This window comes from Sinohyriopsis cumingii, chromosome 19, assembly GCF_028554795.1.
Source record: "Sinohyriopsis cumingii isolate HCF-2022 chromosome 19, ASM2855479v2, whole genome shotgun sequence".
NCBI classification, from domain to species: domain Eukaryota; kingdom Metazoa; phylum Mollusca; class Bivalvia; order Unionida; family Unionidae; genus Sinohyriopsis; species Sinohyriopsis cumingii.
The window spans coordinates 43,831,423-43,851,077 of NC_142979.1; the positions used below are offsets into that span (position 1 = coordinate 43,831,423).

At 35.6% G+C, this 19,655-nt stretch overlaps 1 protein-coding gene across 2 annotated transcripts in view; it reads left to right on the forward strand.

The window, feature by feature from the left end:
• Positions 1 to 17,264, forward strand: part of LOC149775592 (properdin-like) — a 163,460-nt gene extending 146,196 nt beyond the window's left edge. For both annotated transcript variants that reach the window (XM_089943704.1, XM_089943705.1), the window contains 2 exons: positions 14,683 to 14,781; positions 17,075 to 17,264. In XM_089943704.1, coding sequence (XP_089799830.1) covers positions 14,683 to 14,781; positions 17,075 to 17,137 — 162 coding nt within the window. In that variant the 3' untranslated portion in view covers positions 17,138 to 17,264. The remainder of the gene's footprint in view (positions 1 to 14,682; positions 14,782 to 17,074) is intronic.
• The last annotated feature ends 2,391 nt before the right edge of the window (positions 17,265 to 19,655 follow it).

Sequence of the window (19,655 nt, forward strand, 5' to 3'; positions counted from 1 at the left end):
ATTTTTAAAAATTAAACTAATGCACGAACAATCGTACCATGGGCGATCCCATGGAAATTGTGTCCGTCTTATTGCAAAATACATCAACATTTAATTTAACCGTGCAGATCGCTAGAACAAACCTCTGATAATATACATTTTGAAAAGCGTTGTGTGACACGGATCGCCGTTGTCGCTTGGTGTCTGCTTTCTTGTTCGAAAAGAGATCGTTTCGTCTTGACTATAAAAATCTAATTTGACTAAGTTTTACGCACTACTTGAACTCACACATTTACGTTGTAGGTGTAAGCCGTCGTTCTCAGTTTTCTGGAAGTTCGTTTTTGCGTTTCTCAGATGTGATACTATTTTTTATGGACCGAACGAAATTTCTTTTGGCGTGAATCAGGACTCGTGGTTTTGTGGCATAATTGGAGAGAATTGATTAAAGCTCAGTTATGTCGTCTTCGAAATCGCTGACACGGATTTGAACTAAAACTTCAGGTTTTGTGTGAGGCGATACGGTACATCATTGCTTTTTACTTCCTCAATGAAATCGTTTCATCTTATTGCAAAATTACATTTGACTAGGTTTCATACACAGCAGGTCCATGTATATAAGGAGAGTGTCTTAGCGTCAGAGTATTCATTCCGCTCTCAAACGATCAAGAAGATGGAAGAGTCAGCACAGATCGACCTGCTGGTCAAATATTTGCTAAAAGTCATACGAAAGCATAATTCACATGCGAAAGTGGCAACAAAACTTACTCTTTTGGTCGTTGATTTGATGAGAGTCATACGAAAGTGTGTAAGTGCTAATGAAGTTTGCTATATCTGCAAAGGTAAATGGGTATTTGTCTCCAGAATACCTGCTTCGTCTAAGAAAGAGAGACAAAAGTCAAGATACCTAATATCGTTGTCAGGAGAAAGGACACTGGAATTCAGAGTGCCCTACGAGAAAAGAGAAGAAACAAAAACAAGACGAAACAGAGAAGAGGGATTCAGAAGAAGAAGAAATTGAAGATGATGAAGAACTTGTGCCAGTAAAAACATGGAAATGGAAAAATTGACAATGTGAGCCGATGCGTTGGCCCTGATGTGAAATTTCATACTACCTTCTAAAAGAGAATAGACCAGAAAGAAAACGTAAGTGTCTCTTGGTCTTGACATTGTATAATAAGGATGGCGTGTTTTGTTTTTACTCACACTTTATGAAATTGTGCTCTTTCACCTCTCTCTATCCCTCTGGATCATGTTTTAGTTAGAATTGAAATGGAAGGATGTTTTCCTTCACGCACGCTCTTTAGGCATGCAAGTCCGTAAACAATAGTCAGTCTATTCGTCCATCATTTTGTGTCTTGATGTTTCCTAAATCACACACTGATGCCATAAAATAACGGGTTAAATGGGTTTTGTAGTGTTGGGAGTGGGGGTGGGTGGGGTGTAGGTGTTTGGCAGAGTTGGTCATTGCAGGTGAGGGCTTAGGTGCTTTCAAAAAACTTTTTCTTCTTCACTCTGTGTTGATGGAATATAATGGGTTATTTTCTTCACTCTCTGTTGATAGTATATATATAAAGGGTTATTTCTTCACTGCGTGTGGATAGTGTATAATGGTTTTCTTCTTCTTCCCTCTGTGGTGTGTGTGTGTGTGTGTGTGTGTGTGTGTGTGTGTGTGTTCGCGTACGTTGTGTAGATCGCATATTTGGTTGTTTTTCTTCTTCTTCCTCCCGAGTGTGGATAGTATATTTGCGGTTTATATGCGTTAGCGACGTTGTGTGGATAGTATATTTGGGGTTTGTATGCGTTCGCGTACGTTTGTGTGGATAGTTTATTTGGGGTTTGTATTATCTCCCTTCTGTGTTGATAGTGTATTTGGGGTTTGTATGCGTTCGCGTACGTTTGTGTGGATAGTTCATTTGGGGTTTGTATTATCTCCCTTCTGTGTTGATAGTGTATTTGGGGTTTGTATGCGTTCGCGTACGTTTGTGTGGATAGTTTATTTGGGGTTTGTATTATCTCCCTTCTGTGTTGATAGTATATTTGGGGTTTGTTTTTTCCTCTTCCCTCCGTGTGTGTGTGTGTGTGTGTGTGTGTGTTCGCGTACGTTGTGTAGATCGTATATTTGGTTGTTTTTTCTTCTTCCTCCCGAGTGTGGATAGCATATTTGGAGTTTGTATGCGTTAGCGACGTTGTGTGGATAGTATATTTTGGGTTTGTATGCGTTCGCGTACGTTTGTGTGGATAGTTTATTTGGGGTTTGTATTATCACCTTCTGTGTTGATAGTATATTTGGGGTTTGTATGCGTTCGCGTACGTTTGTGTGGATAGTTTATTTGGGGTTTGTATTATCTCCCTTCTGTGTTGAAAGTATATTTGGGGTTTGTTTTTTCCTCTTCCCTCTGTGTGTGTGTGTGTGTGTGTGTGTGTGTGTGTGTGTGTGTGTGTGTGTATATGTGTGTGTGTTCGCGTACGTTGTGTAGATCGTATATTTGGTTGTTTTTTTTTCTTCCTCCCGAGTGTGGATAGTATATTTGGGGTTTGTTTTTTCCTCTTCTCTCTGTGTGTGTGTGTGTGTGTGTGTGTGAGTCTGCGCGCGTATGTTGTATGTGTGTGTGTGTGTGTGTGTGTGTGTGTTCGCGTACGTTGTGTCGATCGTATATTTGGTTGTTTTTTTTCTTTCTCCCGAGTGTGGATAGTATATGTGGGGTTTGTTTTTTCCTCTTCCCTCTGTGTGTGTTTGTGTGTGTGTGTGTGTGAGTCTGCGCGCGTATGTTGTGTGTGTGTGTGTGTGTGTTTGTTCGCGTACGTTGTGTAGATCGTATATTTGGTTGTTTTTTTTCTTCCTCCCGAGTGTGGATAGTATATTTGGGGTTTGTTTTTTCCTCTTCACTCTGTGTGTGTGTGTGTGTGTGAGTCTGCGCGCGTATGTTGTGTGTGTGTGTGTGTGTGTGTTTGTTCGCGTACGTTGTGTAGATCGTATATTTGGTTGTTTTTTTTTCTTCCTCCCGAGTGTGGATAGTATATTTTGGGGTTTGTTTTTTCCTCTTCCCTCTGTGTGTGTGTGTGTGTGTGTGTGTGAGTCTGCGCGCGTATGTTGTGTGTGTGTGTGTGTGTGTGTGTGTGTGTGTGTGTATTGGTCTCTGTTTGTCCCTATAAAACTCACTTTATCCCTATCAGATACACTCTACCTACCTACCTACAGTAGCGCGTATTCAGGTCAGCCACTTGCAACACTGTTGCCATTTATCCCCTAGTGTTCAGTACAGTGACGTCACTGACGCTGGAAATTTTGAGACTATAAATATCGACTTGGGGATTTCCACATTTTGTAGCTATACATATATACTAGAATTCATAAACAGGAACGTCACTCAAACTGAGGCTATAAAAAGATAGTGGGATTTTCCAAAGGAAAAACCCACAAGTTGGAGCTATAAATAGATAGTGGGATTTCATAGGAATTTCAGCTGATTATAGATACATAGGTATTTATCCACGATCGTCACAGAAGTTGATATTGTAAGTAGTTACTAATTTTATCCATTTTAGTCTAAACCATTGTAACTTAATTTTCGGGGATATGTTTATTTTCCTTTAAATTCTGGGACAATTTCGTCATTTTAACGTTACTTTTAGTCACATCCATTTTGTCGTTGAGCATTTCCTTGATTATAGCTATTTATAGCATCATTACAATTATGCAAATTTTTGAACACCCCAGCAAGATTTCAGGTCTTCGTAATGCTTTATATATAAATCCAACGCTTGTACTAGTGTATGTATGTTTCTGTCTCTGTTGTGTTTGACCCTCTACCATCATTGTCCCTAGATAGTCCCACCATGTTCAATTCCCTTTGACGCTATACAGATCCACCATGTTCAATTTCCATATGTTAAATTCCCTTGAGGCTATATCCCCCAGGGGTTTCCGTAATGTTAAATTTCCCATTGTCCCTAGACAGTCCCACGATCTATTCCCCATGTTAAATTCCCATTGACCCTAGACAGACCCACACTATAGTCCCCTGTTCCATCCCCCTTGTCCCTAGACAAGCCCAAACTCTATTCCTCATGTTAATTTCCCTTGTCCCTAGACAAGCCCAAACTCTATGTTAAATTCCCATTGTCCCTAGAGTGACCCACGATTTTTCTCCATGTTAAATTTCCATTGTCCCTAATCTGACCCAGGGGTCTTTTTAATGCTAAGTCCCACTGTCCCTAATGTGCCCCACTTTACTACTTACGTAAAATACAACAAGCAATAATTAATCTATCTACAAAGTCTTGAAAATTAAATAAAATTTTGCTGTTCCTTTTAATGCAAAGATAACTGCAGTTTCCTTTTTGTTTTTTACAGTTATACATGTTGTCTACGGTCGTATTTGAATGCACAAAATATAAAATTTGAGAGGCAACCTGAAGTTAGTCGTTGCTCTATTAAGATATACTATAAGTCCATTATGGTAAATCTTTCCTTTTTTTCTGGTGCCCAGCCCCAATATTGGCAAACCAATATCCTAGGCCAGTAACTAGCAACTTGATGTCTCCTGATTAACTAGTCTTGTAGGGGAATTCACTGATGGTACTAAATCCCATCCCATAGTAATTCCATGGAAACACCATCAAATTAAACTGTACAAACAATAAAGTTTTGAATACTCATGATAAACAACCTTTTTTTCAGCATATACCCAGTTTTGATGTGTGGAGAAAGCCATATTTGCCGTCGCATTTCTTTGAGCTACAAAGATTTTGAAGCATATGCTTTCAATTCTGCACATAAACAATCAGATGGAAATGTCAGTAATGAATTTCTAAAGTCAAGCCTGTAAAGGAACTGAAATTTCATCAATAACACATTGTCTGTATCTTTTCAGTCGTAAGTACGATACGCTTTCAAACGAATATTTTTGCTAAAGAGTTACCTTCATCTTCCAACAAGTTCGAAACTCAAATCAAGCACAGTGTATATTTCCAACGTCGAAGTGAGGTAAATGAAACATTCACAAATCACAGTTTATTTCTCAGCTGCAGGCTGGAGTACCTAAGAAACAATAATAGAATTATATTGTTGCATTTCTTCAGTGAATGTACATCTATGCGCTTCTTTATCAAGTATTAATAACAGTATACCCTAATAACTATTGCACTTGAATGCCAAGCAGTGTAATGTACATTTGTTGGACTAACCGTTCATGCAATAGGGTTTAATTTAAATTCATTAGGGACCTGGCTTCACTATATTGTAGTACGCTGATTACTGATTTTCCGACTCTACATATGAAGGGTGACATTTATATTAAGTGAAGCTGGTGGTGTTATGGTTTATTGAAGAAAAATTAGGAAGTGAACTTTAAAAAATGCCAAAGATAAACAATAAGTATAGCGAGTCAAGTGGAATTAAAACAGGAAGAAGACGTACATATATACAGAAGATGTAGCTTATGATAAATGAATCCAAAGAGACAATGAGAAAATATGAGCAGCGAAAGCGTGGTCACCATACCGTAGAAAAACGTGGATAAGTGCTACATCATTATTTACAAAGCATCAATGGTTCAATGGAAGAAGTGCGCAGTCCCATCTGAAATAAAATGGTTAATACTTTCGATACGATAGATGTATTTAATGTATGTTTCTCCTACAAATGAAATTATCAACAATGGGCTGGTCTCAGCCCAGGTATGATAGCATTCAGAAAACGGCGATCAGCCTTGGTTATCAGCCTTGCTTAATTAAACTCAAAAATTCCATCGAATACGACAACTAGTATGTACAAATTGATGTAAATAAGTCACATAAAAGGATTAATGATAAAAAAAAATAATTTTTTTAGTTAAATATAAAAGCTATTTATTAAATTTATTATCAGGTTCTCAGCTAGGTGCCGGTCATTGTAGTGTCATGTTTTGTAAGCGTCTGTCGACTATGATCAGTCGTAGAATTTGAATGTATTACCGAATAAGATAGATAGTAACTTACCAGATAAATATTGTTACTTGCTGGGGCTTAGACGACGACAAGAGAAGACATTCGAATTTAACCAAATAGAGCGCATATTCAGGAGCATGGTGTATGAACGTGTTTAATTTTGAAGCTATAATTGATAGGCTGAGTTCAAATCCTAGCTTTGACCTGAGTTTCAACTTTAAATGGTTCGTGCTGCTGGAATAGTCGAGAACTCGCCTTGGGATTACTCGCCCCATGAATAGTCCTACAATGTAAGACACTGCACAAGTTGGTTTTGTTTTAGTGCTAGCCCTGACGCCCAAAACATAAATATCAGCGTCATGGTCTTACATGTAGGACTAGTACTAATATTAGTACCCTTACTCGTACCTCGTGGACTGGGTACTAACATGAGCATATACGTGTTAATGGAGCAAGCCGGGTGTGATTCACACCCGGCGCTCTTTTAGCCTAATAATAACACTTTAAACATATTCCTTGCATATAATCCAATAAATTGAGCAGTCCTCTTATTTATTACCGGAAGTATCGAAAATCATTGTAGAAATAGTTGTAAAATCTCGTTTACCTTTTTTAGCCGATATTTTCGTTTAGATCGTCCGCCATATTATTTCGAATGATGATTACTTCGGTTCTCAGCCTCGTTTTTTTGTGTGCCATATAAGGACATTGACGCCTTATTTGGAAATGTAAACAAATCGTAGTAAAAATTTGGCGCCATTTGGGTCAGATATTCTGCGCATTAAAAGTAAATACGGTTGATCGGCAACTTTGAAATTCACCAAGAAGCGATTATTCGCACTTGATTGATAATAATATAGCGTAGAATATCCAAAATATGGTCTGGCAAGCCTTACGTAGAAAAGGGGTCACAGCGAGAGTCTTGCGTTATCTGTCATGGCGGACGGTATAAGGTTAGAGTAACCATGCCAATTTATTTTATCGTGTAAGGGCTTAATAAATTCAAAATAAGCCAAACTTCTTTCACAACATGATTATACTTATGTAGTTGATTTCTACACTGTTTCTTTTTTCTGACTTTAGTGATGATATTGTTTGCTCCATTACATGATATGGGATCAGTTCGTAGCCTCAACCACACCAAAATCAAGTTGAGGCTACGACATCGTAGCTAATGTAGGACTGGCTCCATGGAGAACCTGTCCCTTGGAGAAATCATCATTCCAAGTGTCAGGAAAAGTCGCCCCGAAGATCATAAATACTAATTTAGAGGTATCGCCCAATGATGGATACCGCTTTATATGATCGCCTCTTGAATTGTTCAGTTACCGAATAACCGAGATACATCATGCTACATGTCTGAGGCATGATGCTCCAGTGCTAGACATCACTATAAACTGCCACATGCAGACATATCATATACACATACATACATCATTTAGGACTTAATCACACTTAAATTCAGATATACCCCCCCCCCCAACACACACCTGTTCATTTCTATAGCACGTGTTTACTTATGCCCAGTGTATGTTGGACTATTATTGCCGGTCATTGCAGAATAACTTTTTGCTGTTGCTGATTTTGTTTATATAGTACAAGTCACATAGGACATGTAGGCATTCAGCACCAACTATTTCAGTAATTGGTGCCATATTTTATACTTTGATTCTACATACTTCTGAGTAGCAAGTATTCACTTCATTTAGATTCTTATACATCCATATTCCTTTGGAAGGACATTATTTCGATGCCCCAAGAGGTCCCAGCGGCAAAATCAATATTAAAGTACATATATATTTTGACAAAATGAACCTAAAGGTGTAATCCAGTATAATCTGGATTGAATGGTGCGCATTATGATGTCACAATGAAAGCTACACATATTGATAAACAAATTCGTACTACCCTCGATTTTGATGATTACACTGGACATACTCTTATTTTGACCCAAGTTCAGTACATGGCCACCATTGTAAAAGTCCATAGCGATAGGTATTTGTCTGGAAGATTCATGGAGACAGTTAAGGTGCAGAGCATTCAGTAATAGGGATTGAATAGACTTTGATTAATAAAATTAGTGTTAAATTTTAAAAGAATTTATATTTAATTAAGAATGAGTAAATGCGCATACATGACACATGTGACTTGTACTAAAGTAATGTCACCATTGTGTGGCGTTATATCATTATATCAGACTTGTTTGTTTGAAACTTACCAAAAACAAGATAACATAATAATCTTTGTGGTATCCTAGATAGTAACAATTTAAGTGCAGCCTCATTTATTTCGGCATATATCTGATAATTTACCTCATAAGCTTTGTCTCCATCCCAAAAAAACATTGTAACTGTCTATTTAACTATTTATTTTAAATGATCCCAATTATTTTCATTGGAATTTAATATTTGCCTCATATTTTTTAGAAATAACGCAATTATATCACTAAATACCCTTTTTTTTATAGAAACAATCCTGACTTAGAATAACTTAAATATGAGTATCTGAAGGCTTCACTCCATCTGTTTGTCCACTAACTTCACAGATGTGCATCAGCACCCCTACCCCTCAATCAACTATGTAAGATGCTTTTGAGGTGTAAAATCCAGCGCTTTTTTATTTGTACATGCAATGTTATCTACGTTTTAAGCTTCACCTGCTGGAGCTTATGCAACTGGTACATGAAGCAAATTGGCGATAACTATGCCAGTATTTATTGACAATTTCATCTTCTTTGAGAATTGATATTATTAATGATAACTGATTGATTTCTTTGTGAACACAAGGTATAAATTTGACAGTCTTAATCAGTATACAAGTAAGATCTCTCACTTCTCCAGAGAAACTCTCTAACTCTATCTCTCTCTCTTCAATCATCCTGGAGTGAATTCACCAACCAACCTAGGGCTAGTTTTCCCTAAGCGAGTTCTCCATATGTAAGTTCTCCATTCGCCAAATACATGCCACATGACATAAGATGCGGCATTTAGTCCAGGGTATATAAATGGATCGTTTTTAATGTCCCTGTATTATTAATATTTGCATCTTTAATATATTTCATTTCTTTCAAACACATATTATCTGTAATAATACACTTATAAGTAATAATTACAAATATTATCCCCCAAAAATGACAGTACAATACTTAGTGAAGTTTTTTAAAGATTTTTTTAAATGTTACAACAAAGTTGTTTTCCCCTTAAATTAAAATATTTAAATGAAAGATTTCATTATGTATGGTTTTTAATTAGATTAATTATTCCTAAACTATTTGCATATCGGCCCATATGTAGAGATGTCAAAATTTTGGGAAATTTCTACCAGGTACCTGTCAGTCCTATCAATCAGTTACCTGGGTACCCAATCAAATGAAAATTGTATTAAATGTTAACCTGAACTGGTTTGTTGTAGGTTCACATGTGCTAACCCCCTATAAAGGTATAAGCATAACTATTACTAATATAAGCAGCAAAAAAGCATAATCTGAGCATAAAAAGAGCAATATACACCACTCCCTTGATAACTCGTGCACCACGGGTCCAAAAACAGACTGCGCTATAGGCAATGGTGTAATTTATCGAGGGACCTCCATAACTATATGAAATGATGCCATCCTTGCTTGACACCGTGAAAGCCTCTAAGGGAGGTAGGGCTAGCTGGTCTGTTTAATGGCTGAACACTCATTTTAAAATCTCGTTGGCAATAACTGTCAATAAAGTGCTTTGTCTAATTAAGTTATTTGCTTTTATGTAAAAATGACCTTTATAGTCAAGATGCCCAACCACTGAGAGATTGATAACAATTCCAACAGGTTTCAACTACCAACTTTGATCACGATTTCCTCTGTTCAACAAATACGGGTCAGATTTTTGGTACTTTCTAGTAAAATAAAATGGGCTCTACAACTGACCCCATGTTATAAGTGGGTCTGCTACTTACCTGGATCAGCGGTTAAAAGTTTCGTCTCAAATCATCTAAATTTGGATTAGTAGTTACACTGTATTTACAGTTTGTTTCTGGACACCGTTTCGGGGGGTGGGGGGCAAATATAACATTTATATGCTTTGTAATTTTCGGATCTTGCTCCACTATAATTTTTTCTAGATCTTATGCTAACAGCTGCCTCGCTTGGCGCTTAGCATTAAGAGGTTAGTGTTAGGACTTGTCGGCCTGGTGTCAGGATAATGTGACTGGTTGGGACATCATGCTACCTGTCAGCGGCATGATGCCCCTTTGCTAGGCATTGCTATTAAACTGTAACACTGCAGACATCGTAACGATATGACTTAATTTTTTTTAAAGCTACGTTAAAAATCAAATCACACACACACACACACACACACACACACACCTGTTTTTCATTCATTAACCTTTCTGTGGTATTGGACAAAATACTTATTTTTCTTTATGGCAGCATGTCATCATGTGAGCTAACAGTAATTTCGTTATGGATGGGAGGGGGGCCCACATATTTATCTTCCCCTGTATGTTTTCAGACACCTAATTAAAGAATTTAATGTCTTTAGACGACAAAAAAAGTAATTATTTGTTGCCGTTTGAAAACATACTGTAAATACCGTAGTACAATAGTAGAGACAAAAGAAATTGATAGATTATTTATGCGTAACACTCACTTTAACTAGTCTACATGTCTACAGTAACTTTTGTGAATAGTTGTAAAGTCCAAATGATGATTGTTGTAGTATACTCGACCGGCCATGGTTCGTCCCTCAACGGCAGTCCAGTGCAACATGTTTTTAAGTTTAACAAAATCCCTCTCCTAACATTTTTCAGTCGTATAACTTCCATCAGTCACATATATTCATCCCAGTTTGGGGGTTTATTATATTGCCACTAAAACACTTGTGTGTTCATTAGTACTTTCAAGACTGGACTATTGTAACTCCATTCTGTCTGGTTCATCTCAATATATACTCCAGAAACTTCAAAAAGTTCAAAACACAGCTGCTCGGATCATACTTAGAGTACCACGATCAGAGCACACCTCCCCACTGCTCTGTACCCTACATTGGCTATCCATTCGATCCAGAATTAAACACAAAATTTGTTCTCTGTGCTACGTTTCACTGTCTGACTCTAGTCCAACATACCTATCCGATCTCACCCATGAGTACACACCAGCAAGATACTTACGCTCCTCTTCTGATAATCGTATACTCTTTATTCCCACTATGAAAACAAAGTCATATGGACAGCATTCTTTTGCATACCAGGGCCCAGCAACGTGGAATGAATTGCCCACTAAACTTAGACACAAAGACGCAGTGATCACATACAAGAGGGCTCTCAAAACACACTTTTTTCAACTGCAAGAACAAACTTAAAGACCTAATAATGTTTCCTACCTGAAATATTCTCAGCATGTTTTTTATTTTTAAATTTTTTTCTAATTTCATGGCATTTGTTTTTGTAATAATGTTATTATATGTTTTTTATCTTATAGGTGTTGTCTAATGTTGTAAAGCGCTTATAGCTTCTAAAAATTAGATTATTATTATTATTATTATTAATGTCTGGCACCATTTATTTTCAATCTAGACTGGTTCACTATGTATGTAGTATAAAAATAGAATGAATCTGACAAGTTGTTTCGATGCGAGAAACCCGCCTGTTTTCTTGGAACTGTTTCATATTAAAACAATCACGCAAAAATTACACATTTACACATGTGAATTTTTATTTGAATTGTTTTCTAAGTGTTATAAGATAACAGATTTTTTTTACCGTTAATTTTAAACATTTCAGTGAAAAGTTTCATTCTGTATAGTTTGTTCAAGTTTTCCTAACATGATATAAAAAGTGTATGTTATGGTAACCACATTTTTGTGTTACATTTGCCGTGACAAAAAAAATATCTGACTTAGGTTTCCTGGCATTAAAAAAAAACACCGTAAACATATGAGCAGCGTCCCTGACTTGAACAGCTAACACTCACTCCAGGTCCACAAACTTGAGGCAATAATATCATTTAGTTAAACTGGGCATTTCTATTGTGCTTTCTTTTATTTTTATTTTATTTTAATTTTATTTCATCAAATATTTCTTAATCAGTACTTACTGTTGCTGTTGACAAGAAGTATGTCATCTGGAACTCAAAACAGGTGCATTTAGGTCGTGAGAAAAATGGCACACAATCTGAAATATCAGCGTTGCTTCTTAAATAGGTTGCATGAGAAAGGAGAGAAGTGTCCTCCCTTGTATTGTTATATAGTACATGTATGATAAGTAAATTGTAAGTAACCATACGAGCTCCTTTGATGATAAATAAATGAGTACACAACACAATCTTCAAACTGAAATCATTTTTCTGTGTCTCAATTTGAACTTGGAAAACTTATTTTTTTTAATGGGTACCCGGTTGTACATTATTATACCTGGGTTATTATCAATGGGTGAATACCTGTGTACCTGTTAGCATCTGTACCCATTTGTTTATAACCTCAATCAATTTTAAAAACAAAAAGCAACAAGAATATAAAAAATTCACCGAAGTTTGTCATTTCATTCAATGTTTTATAATTTCTAACCTAATTATCACCAAGGGGTCCCTAAAACTGTCCGATTATTGGTATTTCAATACAAACAGGAGCTTCTGATGTAAACAAACAGACTGCTCTGTATCCATTTCTTATTTCTAGAATAGTCTATTTCAGCCAATTTCTAGTTTTAATATTTCTAAAACAAATTGAACACATAAATAGGAAGAACTCTTGTATACATTTGTTCAAAGAGATGTAAATCCAAAATTTACGGAATTATTTGATTTCAAAGAGGATGAACTACATCACATACATTGCTTGTGAACATTGACTGGCCTAAGGAGATATAGTGACCATGTTGCTAGAGATTCAAAATCAAAATGCAAGTGATTTGGATTTTTAACGTAGCTTTAACAATTTTTCAGTCATATTGCTACGATGTATGCAGTGTGACAGTTTATAGTGATGTCTATCACTGGGGCATCATGCCGCCGACCAGTCCTAACACTAACCTCTTAATGCTGAGCGCCAAGCGAGGCAACTGTTAGTACCATTTTTTAAGTCTTTGGTATGACTTGGCCGGGAATCGAACCCACGACCTCCTGCATTCGAGGCGGACGCTATAACCACTAGGCCACCAGAGCGGTGATTGAAAATGCCAATAAGTTGACTGTTTGGGAACCCCTAGTGACGATCAGATTAAAAATTATAAATCAATGAATGCAATGACTACGTTCTGTGCATTTTATATATTCTTGATGCCTTTTAATATTAAAAGGTGGTAGAAACAAATGGGATGGTGCAAGAATACTATAACATGGTATAAAAAGTGTATATTAAAGTAACCAAGTTTTGCTTTGCCTTTGCCTTCAAAACAATATCAGTCATGGTTTTCCTCAAATAAAAAGATAAAGAAAACCAACACAACCATATGCCCTGACTTAAACAGCCAACACTCGCTCCAGAGCAACAAACTTGTTGCAAATATGGCATTAGGTACACTGGACATTTCCAGTTTGTTTTCTATTATTGTAATCGTGGTACATATTTATATTTTATTTTGTCAAATATTTCTTAATCAGCACTTACTATCAGTATTAAAAAAAGGCGTTGATTCAGTTGGTGACATAATGATTTTGAAACAGGGATGTTAGGTTGCGAGAGACATGGGTAACAAATCAAGGACTGGTGCAAAGTTAAGACAGTCGATGATACTGTGCAGATGTAAACAACACACTGCAGGAAATAAACAGTAAACAGGTGACATTATGTAAGAAATCCACTTTCAAACTTCTAATACAGTTTTTTTTTGCCAACTAGTTTGAACATAACGTAAAAAGATTTATTTGTTTTGAGTGAAGAACAGAAAAAGATCATCGATTGGATTTGTTACCCATTATATTTACTCAATATCTATTTTAAAATGTCTGTTTCTGGAGGAGATAAAGGACTGTAACATTGTGCAAGTTTTAACAACAGTGACCTGCAGAAACCTGAAAGACTAACATGTTTAAGCAATTAAGCCGGTTTCATGATCATCCAGATGTAGTGGGCAAAAGCTAAGATAGGTCTCAATTTAGCATTTAGTATTTGGATAATCACATTACTTAAATAATCATGCTAAAAAACTACTTATTAAGCCTGCCTTTTTTCATTAGCAATGTGTAACAGCATTGTCTTACCAGAGGTCTCTGTTCTCTCAAATCAGTTGGCCATTTTAATGCATGTTTTTTTTTTTTTTTTTTTTTTTTTTTTTACAGATGTTAATTATAGATATAATAATCATGTTTCCTGTTAAACTTCAAAGTGTGTATCCGGCAGTATTACTGTACGTCTTTGTGCAAACATTTAGAGATAGAAACAGAACTCTTGGATATTATGATTATAAAAAGGGATTTCTCAGATAAGGAAAAGTGTTGCCATAAAATGTAATCATTTGCAACAATTAGTATATTTCGCAGTTCAGGTATGTGGTAGCCATACAGATAGTTTACGTAAATTATATACTTGGTGGCCAGTTCAATAGACTTTCTAAATGAGGCGTGAATTGTCTTTTCCAAGTAAATTGAACTATTGAATAGCCTTGGTGAATAAATATAAATATATATAATAAAACAATATTAGTTCTACATTCCTTTGTCAACCTATCCAGATATCAGTCATGTCATCAATAATGTGGCCATACATTGATTTAACTATAAGATGGACAATGTATGTATCTTTTTTCTCCATTAATGATCAAGATGTTCATGTATTACAATTTGTTTTTATTTAGCTGAACATTGGCAATTTGTGTTGGGAGAATATCTCCTGGGCTGACAGTGTCCACCATTGTGTTGAATCTGCAAGTGGATTTAAAGTTCTGTCATGGCAGGTTAGTGAAAAAATTATCAACATCAATTTTATTTTAATATTCTTTTTAAAAAAACCTTGAATATACCATATTTACAGTATACATTGGGACAGCTTAAATTAATTTTTAAAATAATGTTTTGGTGAACTGTTTGTTTTTATGAGTTTTAGGTTTTGGGACAACTTTCAAATCATTCAAAAAGTACATGTCAGTGAACGCACTCAAATTTAAAATTATTAAAGTGTGTTCTTGAGATAAAACATTTTTATCCACCGCAGCATCTTCTTATCAACCCAATCATTCTCCTGTACACATTCGATCCATGCTTTCGATGCATGAATGTTTTTTAGCTTCCTCATGCTGTTAAAATTACCACTGGTGACAACTCATCTCCTGAAGTGGTAACTGCAAAGACTAAAGTAAGACATTTTGTCTGCGCAATTCATGAAAATTTTCACTTTTAAAACTGGCCTGATTGCTGCGAAACTGATGGGTTCTTGTCATTGTTCTTGAATTAAATATGTTGAGAATTATATGTTCTTTCTGTATCTGTCTTTAATTTAATATTATTTAATATTTGTACAACAACATTAAAAAGAGGTATGTTGTTGATATCAGATGATTATTGGACTTCTGATATCGTTGGAGTTTTGAAGTCAACACAAATGGCTGAATTCATCTGACTAGTAATACAAATGGCAAGTACCGGGTCATGTTTCATCTATGGTGTAGTTTTGTCTAGTCTGTCAGCGGATTAAAGACATAATGATTATAATATTTGCCATTTTTGAGAAAATAAAACATTTTCCTATCGATTATATAACATAGTTTAAATTTGCTAGGCCTACTGGTAAGTGACTACCATATGCCGCTACCACACAGTGGCAACAAATTCCTATTTTTTTTAATGCAGTTGCTCGGACCTCACACCTGAACCTAGAAAACCAAATGTAAAAAATAGGATTTGTATATTCATAGGAATTTAGGATTAGAAAACGGACTGCTTTTCATTTTAAGCCAAATTTTGTTGTCCAAAATTTTGAATTGCTTAGCTGAACTTTGGTGTGAAACTATTACACAGTGACATGTAGCTTGAAGCATTGGTTTCAGATCTTAAATAGAACACAGGAGAAATGGGAAATTGTCATCCCTTTTATTATATATTCAAAAACAAAACGAGCCCCTGTATCAGTACAGGTTTGGGGACTGGTTTATCAATTACAAGAAGACAATTTGATTTTAAAGAAATTCAGTTGTTTATGCAGCAGTTATCATTTTGAAGGCTTTTTTTCCTCAAAATTTAAATCAACCCTTTTTGTAAATGTTTTTAAATGATTGATGTTAAACTAGATCATCTTAATGAGCTTAGGTTGTTTGAAAAATTTTGTTTGGGTTTTTGGCACAGGTAAATTTAAAGTTAAACTATTTACGTTTCAAGAAAAGATTTTAATACTTAGCTTTTATTTTATTTTCCTACTGTGATAGGAAATGTTTACATTGTATAACATGCATATGTTCATTATGTTGTTTCCACATAACACCATTTGGGGTCCCCGAGTGGCCGAGTGGTCTAAAGCGTTCTCCGTTACGGATCACTGCCATCTCACCTCTGTCTGCGTGGGTTCGAGTCTCGGATTCAGCCAATGTGGGTATGTGAGAAAGCTTACCAGTAGCTTCTCGTGGGTCGGTGGTTCTTTCTGGGGTTTTCCCGGGTTCTTCCTCCACCATTAATACTGGCCGCCATGTATAGCCTATCGTGTGCTGAAAAATGGCATTAAACCCTACAACAACAACAACAACATAACAACATAGTGCAGGTCAGCATGGTAAATTAGAATTTGTATTCTGTACGTTGAAATGACTTTACATGCCAATTTATATAAGTATAGTCAAACTTGTTTTGTGTGATACATTTCATGGTTTTGCACATGCTCATCTTTTCTGACTATTTTGGAGAGTCTTGAATGATAAACAGCTTTAGATTTAGAAAATGCATGTTTTATAATCCAAAATGTTCTTTAATTCCATTCAGTAATGGTCATATGTGAATCTTGAACAAAGTAATTTCATCCTGGAAATGACCTGAACATTTATCTTTTGAAAAGCATGGGAACCATGTTTGTAACTACTGCTTTTACAGTTGACCAGTAAAGGTAAAATCTGATATTTAGATTTGATCAATTTTTCCATCACTATGCTAGAATTATTATAAATAATAAGCTATTATATTTTTTTTTAATGCAGCATGGGTAACATGTATATACTTTTTCTTTTGCAGTAACATTATAACTGTTGAACTGTTCTTTCATTGTAGGTATTCTGCTGTCCTGGTTGTCCTGTGAAATTCACTAACGAAGACTTTATTTTGAACCATTAATTGTGCAGACATGTTCCTTATAGAAAGAAAATGGAGATGATTTGTATGTTTCTTGAAGCATTTATTGTAAAATCTGAAATAACTGCAGACCTGTTTACCCGTCCATATTTTACCGTATTTGTACAGAATAAAGCTCCTCGGTATGGTCAATGATCGGAAAATGCAATTTGAGGATGCATTTATTATTAATATTTTTGAATTGTAAGTGGTTTTTATTCCATTTTGTTTTGTTGTATCATCTCTTCAATCCGCGTCCGTGTCTGCAGTCTGTGCCACATCATTGATTTTAACATTCTCCGCATCCGGTTGTTTAAACAAAGAAAATTGTCGATGATAAGAACGTTTTAGCATGAAAATAGAAAGTCTAAAAATATAAAGCAGCATTTTCTGCCAGTCTATAATACTCTGTGGCCATGCCTTAAACCATCGTCTGAAAGAGAACTTAGATTTTTCCTGTGCACATGGTGGATGGAATGACTGTTCACAGCATGTGGAATCAGAAAATCATGTAAAATTGGAATCATTAGTGAAGGGAAATATAAATGGTTTGTCAATGATGAAGGGAAAGGAAGTCAGCGATCAACACATATTTCAAAAGCAAATAACACGGGCTGAGGCTATTCTCTGTGAGTTGATCATAAATATGAATTTGTCATTGGGCACAGCTGATAAGTTAACAGAAGCAATGACAAATATGTTCCCAGATTCCAAAATTGCACAAGGTATTTAGATGCAATCCATTACTGTAAATGTTAACAAAGCTGATATCAGATTTTATTAAATAAATAAGATTGCCTCACATGTCTAGATGAACTTATTATTTTCTGAGAGGATGGGTGGTTGTAACAATTTGTCATAATGTTTTGTATTAAGTCTTTCTTAAGCATGTAAAATGTAGAGATTTGGCTTTATTTTAAATGTTACGGATATGTATGAAGCTGAAAAAACAGATTTTCTAGAGAAAGTAACAGATTTAAATAACAGCATGAATTTGGGTGTGTGGAGGATTTCCTTTGTGGGTTTTTATCACTGTAATATAAACATGTTTAAGTTAGTGGTCAATATCTGCAGATTTTGCTTAGAACACAGAGGTGCCTGAATATCAGTGTCTTTATAAACTAGAAGTTATTTACAGAATAGTGTGGGGCGCCGAGTGTTTTAAAGTGCTCTCCGTTACGGATCACTGCCATCTCACCTGTGTCTGCGTGGGTTTGAGTCTCGGATTCAGCCAATGTGTGCATGTGAGAAAGCTTGCCAGTAGCTTCTTGTGGGTCGGTGGTTCTTTCCTGGCTTTTCCTGGGTTCTTCCTCCACCATATATACAGGCCGTCATGTATAGCCTATCTTGTGCTGAAAAATGGCATTAAACCCTACAACAACAACAACAACAACAACAAAATAGTGTATCATCAGTATGTCGTGCAATACTACATAATGGTAATTATAGTGTATTTATAGTGTCTAAAGTTTGTGCCCTCTTTCATAGGTGATATGTGCTAAGATGCTAGAAACACTGAATGAAAATACTGACAGACACTGCTTAAAACACTGACAAGAAAATGTATGGGTAAACAAGTCTGTAACTGTTCAAAATTAGCCCAATTAATTTGCTTCTTCTGGGCACCATACAGGCAATAGAATTTTATTGTATTATATTTTTGGTGTTTTCTGTGATACAAAGTTTTATTGGTTGCATTTTTGGGTATAAGTACAAAAGTATTTTTTTTCTTAAAGAACTAATCAGCTCTTTGTTTCCTCCATATAAACTTTTTTGAATAGAATGTGAAAATGTGAATTATTAATTTTGAAATAATACAATATCAGCGTATTATGTATTATACATATATTTGTGTTACATAAAAATGTGAACTAAAAATATTTATTTTGGGTCCTTGGGTTATGGCTGTCATCACCAGTTTTGAATGAGGAAAACTTGTACTACTTCACTATTTTCCTGTTTTTACTGAAAACCCTACTTAGCTAATTCAGTTGTGCATTTTTTTAATTAATTAAACAGATTCTTGTAAAACTCAGTTTGGTTCAATATTTATTGATCACTCAATCTAAAACTCACCCACAACATCTTTATCAGATTTAACTTTTTCACTGAAACATTTTAATTGACATGTATTGTGCTTTGCACTTTTTGATTAGCAAACAGTACATCTTTCCTTGTGATAACCTGTCCTGCAAACAATCCACTGGTTTTTGTTGGTAACAGGACCATCTCTTACATGCATTACAAACTACAATTGTTTGATCTTTGTTGGCATTGTGCCACAGAAACTTCTGCAGCCAAGAATCTTTGAAGTTCCATCTCTTTATTTATCATATTCCATGTTAAAGTCAGGTTTAATTTTAAGCCTTTTTTTAATATAACATTTTATTCAACTTTTCTTCATCTTGCACAGGCTTTATAAGAAGACAATCCATCCAGATGCATTCTGTGGAAAAGCCATCATAGTCGCACATAAAATGGTTTCAAGGAATCAACTGACTGGTTCAAAACAGCAGATTCC